The sequence below is a fragment of the Patella vulgata genome, chromosome 6 (genome assembly GCF_932274485.2).
Source record: "Patella vulgata chromosome 6, xgPatVulg1.2, whole genome shotgun sequence".
Taxonomy (NCBI): domain Eukaryota; kingdom Metazoa; phylum Mollusca; class Gastropoda; family Patellidae; genus Patella; species Patella vulgata.
Window position 1 is genome coordinate 15,764,143 of NC_065884.2, and position 10,315 is coordinate 15,774,457.

Below are 10,315 nucleotides of genomic sequence, written 5' to 3' on the forward strand. Positions count from 1 at the left end.
TAAGTAAAAAAAGTTCTATATTATCTAACATTAATAGGCCTATAATTGTACAAAATCTTAAAACAAGTATGGTCTTAAGCATGGGCTTGAGAACATAAAAGGTCTGTAATTGAGTCAAGAGGCATAGTTGTCTTTTAAACCTCATGTTATTTTTTAAAGAAAAGGCCCCTTATGCGCACACAAATTATTGATATAACATTGAACCATTTTAGTCCCAAAATGACCTGGTTTGTGTGAAGTGGACCTCTCTCTCTCTCTCTCTTGGCTATTACAGTGGTTATTCATCCAATATAATAACTTCTCTATTCTAGACCTAACTTTTTAAAGCACTGTAGACTAAAGTCAATTCTAGGTCCGCTCCAGGATAAGATGGCTGAAGCTAAAGTTTCATTGGTTTCCTAGTAGACCCACCACTTTTCATTTCCGCTGCAACTGTTGCATACTTGACAAAGTTATACACAGGATTTCATGTTCTGACTGCACTTGATTACAAAACTTCATTCTAAAAAGCAGGAAGCAGACTTGTAAAATTATCTCCTGTCTCAGGTATTAAAATGGTCAAAAAGTCCAGTCACAGGTTAGGGGTATAAATATCCCAAAATATCCAAACCAAAATGAGATCTATGTTACCACCACCTTCTGATTTTCAGAATTCATTGTCATCATCATGTACATCTTCTTGGTATTCAAATATCACATTCCAGCCAATTTCAGACATTATACGATAACCCTTAGCTACCATTGCTTTATAATAAGTTTCCAACGGTTTTTCGTGTATAGTTTCACATATAATATATGCTGGTCTATAACCAAGTAGTAACCACTGCTTTAAAATCTGAATAAAAATTAAAAAATAAAATAATCATATGATAAGCCTAATCTAAATTACAAAATCTAAGTAGTAGCAAAAATTGAGTCTTTTTGCCTTCTCACATAAAAGATGCATTATGTAAGATGTAGATAAAGAGCTGGCCGTTCTTACTAGAATAGTTCAAAAATGGATAATGAAATAATGAATATACTGAAAATTTCATTCAAATTACTTTATTCTGTGTGAGGTTGTCAGTTTGAAAATTTGACATAGATTATTTATTATCGTAGCAATGTTACTTGTAAACTCAGTCTTGCTTCTCCATTTTTAAAATTAATTCATTAAATGGCAAACCGTGTTTTAATCTGTTTAAATCTCTGCCTTCCAATGGTCTAGAGAGTTGATTATAGGCTTGTCAAGATAAAAACCTGTAATGGGCTGTTTTAGCTCTTACATAATGCATCTTTAATAATATATTTATATAATCTTTGAAGATGGGTTCCCGCGTACAAACTGGGTGATATAATGGTATATATGGGCTAAAAACATATTCAAACTAATTAATTTGTCATAATTATGCTTCAAATCCTTCTCAAACATTGTAATTGCAAAGGAATGCCCTGCTGTTAAAATTCGATCAAACCAGGTCATGTTTACGTCACATCTTGGAAGTCAGAGGAGAATTCATTGCATACATACGACGATGTTGTCTTTAATCGTTTACTATTTATTACAAATATCGAATCCTAATTAAATTCTCGGATTATCCACTACCCGCGTCTTTTTCCGTCATTTTTATCTCAGAAAGTGTTGTACATCTAACTCCTCATAAAGTTTATCAACTTGTTCATCAAGCGCTCAATGTTCGTGTGTGACCTTTGACATCACGCATGCAGAAATTCAGAACCGTTGGGTTGTTGATTAGGGGAACCCATACATTTTTGTCCTGTATACGCTCCATGAGTGTTTTTCGGGGAATCCAGTATTTTTCGAGTAAGATTGGATATCTCTACTTTCCATATATACCAAAATTGCCATACTTTTATTGGAAATAACCACCCGATAAATACTTTTCTGGGAACCCATCTTTAAATTATGTCTGTAATATGCTCTGTTGGTACAGCATCTATTTCTGCCTTCTACTCTTTATACATGTTCAACTGGATTTATAGAATAATAAGAGACAGCCGTATGGATGACATTCAATAGGTTTAATAACTACAACGTTTCTATAAGGTTAGTCTCACCATTATCAAGCAATGATGAACCTAGTGAATGTTATCCATACAGCTGTCTGTTATTATATTTTGCTTTCACTAATAAATGCCCTTTAAAAATATTGGATTTATAGATGAGAAGTAGGTATTGGATGCTAACACCCAGTGGCAGCTTCACTGCTCGGGGTGGGTGATGGGGGTTAGTTAATGATTATCGGTACCAAACAATAAAATACACAATGAGTTATAACATATATATATAGCTGTTTCATCTAAGTCTGTCAAAATGTCTTAGAATGTTCCTGAATAATGATGGATAGATGGATCACGGCAAGAGAGAGAGAAAAATGGGGTTTACTGTCCACACGACACAAACTAGGTCATTTTGGGACTAACAATTTGTTTAAAAGAATCAGTTATGCAGTAGATAATGCTCTAAAGCAGTTTTTTTGTAGATTTGGGATTGTCTAGAATGGAATTATTTCAATTTCTGAAATTTACTCAATCGTTACTGGGTCATTCCATGTCAAGTGGGTCATGGGTGGGAAATCGACTCCCTCGAAAAAATCTGGAAAAAATATATGTTATTGTACATGCAAAAACTAGAAACTATGCAAAATTTGTGGTCTGTAGCTTGAAAATTGACTGAGATACAGGCATTTGAGTTACTGATGAGTTTTCGAAACAAAATATGTATCAATAATTTACTCGAGTTTCAGATATCTTATTTTTGCCTTTTTAGTAAGATATACAGCTCAGATTTGGTTGTCTTAAAGAACTTTTTGTGTAGATTACAAATCTGTAATCAGATTACAGGTTGGTGGTAGAGTCCTCCAAGAGCTACAAAGTGATAGATATAGACCCAAATCTTCGCCTATCCAGAGATTGCCTGTAGTACCACATAAGAAACATATGAAAATGCACCAGTCTTCACTAGATTCCCAGAAAATTGGCCTCAAATATGGTTTTAGACACAAATTTTCGAAAATTGCCTTGTATTTACGAGCCGATAGAACCCGCGTATATGAGGACCTAAAAATCTGAAACTTGGTGGAATTATAGTTTCTATACTAATGTCTCTAACATAATACATATGTTAAAACTATTCTTGTCCCTTGCCATCTCAATATTTTTTTGATTTTTTCAAATCTGTGTTTTGGGTCATATATTCCATGTCAGCTATCACCGAATGAGTTAAGCCGTACCTCCTTTGATTTTGCTGAAATTTGGTTTATATGTTTATTATTGCTAAAAAAACTGATATTACTAATTTTAGCTTGATCCGACTAACAGTTCCTGAGAAACGGTCCACCCAATTTTGGGGATTTCGGCCAAAATGGGCGTAGCCGCCATTACTCAAAATGGGTGAGCCGCCATTACTCAAATGATTTTAACCCATTAACCCATCTACCAGGCTTCTATCGGCTCGAAAATACGAGGCAATTTTAAAAAATTTGTCTCTAAAACCATATTTTCTGGGAATCTAGTGAAGATTGATGCATTCTTATATGTTTTTCATGTAGCACTACCAGCAATCTCTGGATAGGCCAAAATATGGGTCTATATCTATTACCTTGTAGCTCCTGGCGCACTACAAAATCCAGAAAAATGCAATTACACCAAATTTTTTTCGGTTTTCATGACCTAGTAGCATCCGACACCTAGTTCTCACCTGTCATCTGATTGCAGATTCGTAATCTACACACAAAGTTCTCTAACGCTACCAAATTTGGGCTGTATATCTTTACTCAAATGCCCGTATCTCAGTCAATTTTCAAGCTACAGACCACAAATTTTGCACAGTACCTAGTTTTTGCATATACAATAACATATATATTTTTCTGATTTTTTTGAGGGGGCCAATTTCCCAAATTTCTGAAAATTGACCCACTTGACATGGAATGACCCTACTAACCTTATAACTGGACCCTTCTGCATCTATAGATAAAATTCCAAAATATTTTGGGATATTATTCATTTTGGCTATCTCTCCTACTGTATAACTTTGAACTTGTATAGTAATGTCTTTTTTGGTAAGCCGTTCGTCTGGATTATAGATATGGCTCTCAGAGAAAAATGATTTGGATGTAAGCACAAAGGTTTCTATTCCGTTCTTTGGACCAACGACTGCTCTTACAAAACTGACATTTTGACTTTTATCATTGTATGGGTCAACGTATCTGAAAAAAGCAAGTTCATATATCTGTCTATACCTAAATATGGTGGAATGCATAAAGACGTATTGGATTGCAAGTCAATTTATAGCATATCTGAGCCACTGTTTAAGTAATAATATGAGTATGAAGTAATGAAGATCAAAAACTCAAGGGGGAGCAGAAACTTATGATGCAAAACGTGCCACTGCATCCCTTTCACTTAAAAGGACAATATTAGTGTCAGTCATTATCACATATGTGATAGAACTGGTTAAATATGTTCCAAATATAATTTTGACACAAAGATCATTATTATGATAGATGCATAACGAAGAATTGAAGAAAAGGTAAATGACGAAAGCAAAAGGAAAACATGAGTTATCCTTCTATATAATTGACTGAAATAACAAGCGATAACTGATAAACGGGCGAATATCTGCTCACTAATAATTCCTTCGAAGACCAAAAGTTGTTATATGAGACTGTGAGAGTCTGTGATAATGACTGACACAAATATTTGTCCTTTAACCCTTTATCCCAACTGGAGATTGGGTGTTCGATCCCTGCATTGGCCAAGAAAGTTCATCCAGATTTTCGGGCGTGGTTCTCCCTTGTCAGTGATGCTGAACGGAGAGCCTTACAAGGACAGCTGTCTAGTCGTTCGGATAGAACGGAAAACCGAGGTACCGTGTACACATTGGCATGCATGCAAAAGGTCCCTTGACAGTTGGAATTCGAGATAATAGTAGGCTGTAGTGCCACTGTCCGGGCAAAATTTCCCTCATGGCACACTGTACGGGCATACGTCTTCATTATATTAGCCCAGCTTGGAACAGAATAGTGGACGTTAAACCCCATTTTATTTCATTTCTTTTATCCCAATCTGATAAAATTATGACATTGGTTGATTTTGTATTAAAGACAGAAGGCCCACTCAAGTTGCTGCTGTAATGTTGTTAACGAAAATAGTGCTTTCTTCTTCTATTAGTGTTTAATGTCCACTTCCACCGAGGGTGACATTGCAGACCAGTTGTCTCACTTTTATTATCTTAGACCACGTGCAGGGGTCTTTCCTGTGGCAGGATAAGTTGAGAACTTGCACACCAGGGATCGAAATCCCGACCACAAGATTGAGGTGACCGCGAGAGCTCAAAGCACAACACTCTAGACAACTAGGCTCTCCCGATTCCCCTACGAAAATAGTCTACTTTCACAATCTTTTAGGCTAACATGGGGTAATCATATAGCAATAGCTGTAATCGATTACAAATTTTGAAGTTATCAGATGTAACCTGTAATTGAAACATTTCTGATTACATGGCAAAGCACACTGATCAGCAGTAAATTTTCGCTACAATCACTGATAAGGATGACATCGATGCAACTTAATGAGTCCCAAATATTAACTTTTTTCTTCCGTCAAATTAAATTCTAAAACATTTTTTTCATTTATTAGAAAAATAAATAAATACGTTTGAATTGTTTGTAGGTAAAAATCATTTCCTATTTAGTGTAAATGGGTATTAAAATAAGTAAAATTCACCATTTAGCCTGAATCAGTAACGTCTTATGTAAACAATGCACGCGCTATTGAGCCAATGATTGACGCCGCGTGATGTGACGTCACGCGCCGAAACAGTCATCTGTAACAGAGATATTAAAAGATCTCTGTGAAACAGATTGATGGCAAAAGCCATGCCCTGAGCCGTGAGAGAAATTTCGGCCTATCCTTCAACCAAATGTCAAGCATTCTTTTACTTGCACTCCAAGGTTTCATTGTCCCATCTGGAGCACCACTGATGAGGTGAAACTACATTGGAAAACCCTTGGGAACTTTCTCAACCAACATTGGGATCGAAACCAGGACCTCCTGATTAGTCAGCTCGCGCCTTACTCACTGAGTCACATTACCTAAATGTATTAACTTTAGCCATTTGAATTTCTGTGATCTGTGGTTCCACTAAAACAGCACTCCATCCCCACTGAATAAAATTAAATGAATTACTTGATAATAATCCATCATTAGCTCCGATATCTACAATCAACCTGAAATAAACATGTCAATATTTTTATATATGCAATTTAAAACAAACAATTGTGTAGCTGCAGGCCAGGAATAAAAGATTTAAGTTGTACCAGAAAAAATATCAGGTACAACTGAACTACTACATGACACTAAAAAGACAAATGAAATGCAATGACCTCCAGGCTAGCGAGCCAGCATCTTACCAACTTAGCCATGTGATCCCCACTAAAAAGACAAATCTTTTCTAGACATAATGGATTGTGTCATACTAAACATATGCAGTCTGACTAACATTAGCTCCGCAGCCTCCGCTTGAGAACAGATTCTAAGCTAGTTGACTGACATTTTTAAGTCATAAATCGACGATTTCAGTCAAAACATTAAGTACATGTATCCTTCAAGGATTTTGAGAAGTATTTATTCCAATGTTTATTTAATTGTTGTGCGTATGTGACATGTGAAACGGTGTAGAACCACATTACAGAATAGTACCGGTATACCAATATTTGGATATGGCGGCCATTCAGGGCAGAGATCTGTTCTCGAAGTAGATTGTTCTTGTTGTGCAGAATGGAGGATCACGATGGCTAAGTGGGTAAGACACTGGCTCGCTAGCCTGGAGATCGGGTTTCAATCCCTGCATTGACCGAGAAAGTTCATCCAGATTTTCCGGCGTGTTTCCCCCTTGTCAATGATGCAGGACGGAGGGCCTGACAAGGACAGCTGTCTAGTCGCTCGGATGGGATGAAAAACCAAGGTCCTGTGTACACATTGGCATGCACGTTAAAGATCCCTTGACAGTTGGAATTTGATATAAGAGTAGGCCGTAGTGCCACTGTGCGGGCAAAATTTTCCTCATAGCACACTGTATGGCGTATGCCCGTCTTCATTAGCCCAGTTCGGAGCAGAACAGTAGGACGTTAAACCTCATTTCATTTCATTTAATGTTGTGCAGAATGAGTCTGAACTTGTGTCTGACAATGTTTGTGATATTTGTATATGCCTTATTTCCAGACTTGAGTTGAAAAGTTGAGTTCTCTCTTCTGAAACTGACAGTAAATGCCGGTGTATTGGATGGAATCGAAATGGTGGGAGAGAGAGAGAGGGCGAGAGAGAGATAGAGAGAGAGAGAGAGGTTTAACCTCCACTAACACATGGTTCAATTTTATTTCAATAATTCGCTTGCGCGTAGGTGTCTTTAGCAGTGGGAGGAAACTGGAGGACCCGGAGAAAACCATTCAGCCATCCAACCCCCCTCGAAATGGTGAGGGATTGTTATATATATATATATATATAGAGAGAGAGACTCAGTTTGATTTCATCAGATTTCATCAATGTCTATATTGATGACTTAATTTAGTTTATTGATTTCATGTGTGTATCTAATTTGTAACGCGCATATGGGCACTTAAAACAAATAGATAATAAATAAAAGCAAAAAGTTATACCTTTTATATGGAAAGTTCCGTCTCGAATTTATTCTCTTTATTAATAAAGATGCCTCCCTATTTTGAGAGAAATCAATACCAAAGAAACTGATTTGTGGTTCTTTACTGGTTTTGGTCTGTGGAGGATATGTTACCATGTACACTCTCTCAATGGTTTCTTGCATTATGTTTACAAAACCTCCATGTTTTCCATAGTGAAGTGCTTTCTCCATATTGAAATGTTTCAAAACTTTTTCCATTGAGAAATCTTGAAGCTCACTGAAAGCTGCAAGTTCATTTTTGATTTTGAGAAAAAGCCAAATCAGAGTTGCATTAATGAAAATAAATTCCACACCCAAAACAAAGAGTATTAAATAGCAGCATATCTTGACCAGACTGGTGTTTCTCATGGTCAACTTCATTATTAATTCATTTAAGACAAGATCTGTCTATCTAAATTATAGTTCCCCAATATTCTGTAGAATATGATCTTTTTTGGATGAACAAGTGCTCTCTGTCTTGGTCTCTATGTACAGTATCTGAATCCGCAAGTGCTCACTGTCTTGGTATTTATGTACAGTATCTGAATCCGCAAGTGCTCACTGTCTTGGGATTTATGTACAGTATATGAATCACCAAGTGCTCACATTCTTTTTCTATATTTATGTACACTATCTGAATCAGCATGTACAGTATCTGCATCAGCAGGTGCTCATTGTCTTGATATTTAAGTACAGTATCTGAATCAGCAAGTGCTCACTATCTGCATTTATGAACAGTATGTGAATCAGCAGTTGACGGATATCTTGGTATTTAAAATGCACCATGTATAATTATCCTAATAAATACTGGACTGTTTTATCTCTGAAAAAAAGTTAAATATACCTATTTATATACTGTATGCAAATTTGTACTACTTTTGGGTTCAAAACGAAAAAAGACTTATATTATTTAATGAAGTCTATTCGAGATCTTGTGTCAAACTAATAATCTCAAATAAGCCATGTTATTCATGCTACTATGTTTTTATATCAGAGGTACTTACTTATTTTTTAAGCTTTATTGTCACCAAAGTCAGGAGTGGTGCACGTGGGGCTGTCAAAAGTAGCATAGCCATAGTGTGAGTATATGCTCTAGATCTCAATATGGAGACATGAATATTACAGGTGGTGTCCCCACCATGGAGAACATTTTGAAATGGGTAAAATGTTATAAACCATAAAGGTCCACTTATTTTGAAAACTCTCAGATTTGGTATTTTAGTTTTATGTGCAAAATATATAAACTAGTGGTTCAAATAATTAAATAGTCATTCAAATAATCAAACAGTGCAATGTTTATGTCTTCGCAATCTTGCTGCCTAGTTGCGCCAGACAAGATACATTGCCAGGCAACAAAACATTCACCTACAGCAGCTAAATCGTCCAAGCAGTTGACAAGGGTTATCGCATATTTATTCTTTTGTAGATAATGGGAATAAGGTTCTACAAAGTGAAATAAGGGCCATAACCATCAGTAATTAACAAAAATGGTTGAAAATAAGTAGGCTTCTTTGTCACACTAATTAAAATGTAAATAAAATGAATTGGGGTTTATTTAAAGTCCTACTGTTCTGCTCCGACAGGGCTAATGAAGACTGGCATTATGCCATACAGTGTACTATGACGGAAATTTTGCCCGGGCAGAAGCACCATGGCCTACTCTTATATAGAATTCCAACTGCCAAGGGATCTTTTACGTGCACGCAAAAGTGTACACGGGACCTCGGTTTTCCATCCCATCCGAATGACTAGACAGCTATCCATGTCGGACCCTTCGTCCTGCACAACTGACAAGGGGAAACTACTTCGGAAAATCCTGATGAACTTTCTCAGCCAATGCACAGATCGAAACACGTGACTAGCGAGGCAGTGGTTTACCCACTTTAGCCTCCATGGAAATTAAGTGAAAAAAAAAAAATCAATATATCATCTTGGCAAAACGAAATCTAATAAAATAATAATTTTACTTTTGCTTTGATTGAATGCTGCGTATTTGCACTGAATTGATGTACTATATGGATTAAAAATCAAAAGACTTTGTCTGGAGCCACTAGCTATACTTTGTGAGTCATATTTCGGGCATCGATTATTATTTGTGAATGCAGTTGCAACAGTTTGAATGGAATTCAGGGCAGCTTAGAGTGGTATTTCTGTTGCAACCTAGGACAACTTTGAAGTTGCTTATAATTAACTCACCGGTTAAATTTTAAAACTTTATCGGTGAGGGCATTTCAGTTCTCGTGCCCCGTACGCTTATAATGTTGGTTATCTTATAAATAAAATACATCATCACCATTTTTATGACAGTATGAATCATTCTCTTTATATAAGAATTACTGCACCATCTCCACCGATCGGATTACAAATATTATATTATAAGAACTTAACGCTCTAAGCAACTATGTAAATACTAATTCTCGGCCTTTTATTTTTAAATTCTTTTAACCATCATTATTTAATTATATTTAGCTACTGGGGAGCTAGGTTCGGACATTTGGGGATTAAGGGCACATTGAATTTCTGAATTGACCGGTTGACCATCGATTCTCTTAGATATAATGTTTCTTTCGTTTTCACTACTCACCTGTGACCAACCGGTTTACCTGTCTTTTTATTATAATTATACAGCTTCTGGCA

The 10,315-nt window shown here is 36.2% G+C and overlaps 1 protein-coding gene across 2 annotated transcripts; it reads right to left on the minus strand.

The window, feature by feature from the left end:
* LOC126823647 (uncharacterized) lies at positions 1–10,284 on the minus strand. Of its 2 annotated transcripts, XR_007681241.1 has the most exons (6): positions 10,263–10,284; positions 7,659–8,501; positions 6,096–6,230; positions 3,944–4,208; positions 578–835; positions 1–546 (listed from the first exon to the last, which is right to left on the minus strand). XR_007681241.1 is itself a non-coding variant. In XM_050552606.1 (5 exons), exons 2-5 carry the CDS (start codon positions 8,057–8,059, stop codon positions 647–649), a joined length of 990 nt encoding a protein of 329 aa, XP_050408563.1. In that variant the 5' UTR covers positions 8,060–8,501; positions 10,263–10,284; the 3' UTR covers positions 1–646. The 2 variants fall into 2 exon arrangements, 1 of the variants encoding a protein (XP_050408563.1); XM_050552606.1 differs by having other exon boundaries at positions 1–835.
* Positions 10,285–10,315: the final 31 nt, after the last annotated feature.

Coding starts and splice junctions, on each gene's coding strand:
- LOC126823647 (XM_050552606.1), bottom strand. CDS start 8,059: ATGAAGTTGACCATGAGAAACACCAGTCTGGTCAAGATATGCTGCTAT. Junction 6,231..7,658: donor CGGAACTTTCCATATAAAAG/GTATAACTTTTT, acceptor TGTTTATTTCAG/GTTGATTGTAGATATCGGAG. Junction 4,209..6,095: donor GCTAAAGTTAATACATTTAG/GTAATGTGACTC, acceptor TGCTTTTTTCAG/ATACGTTGACCCATACAATG.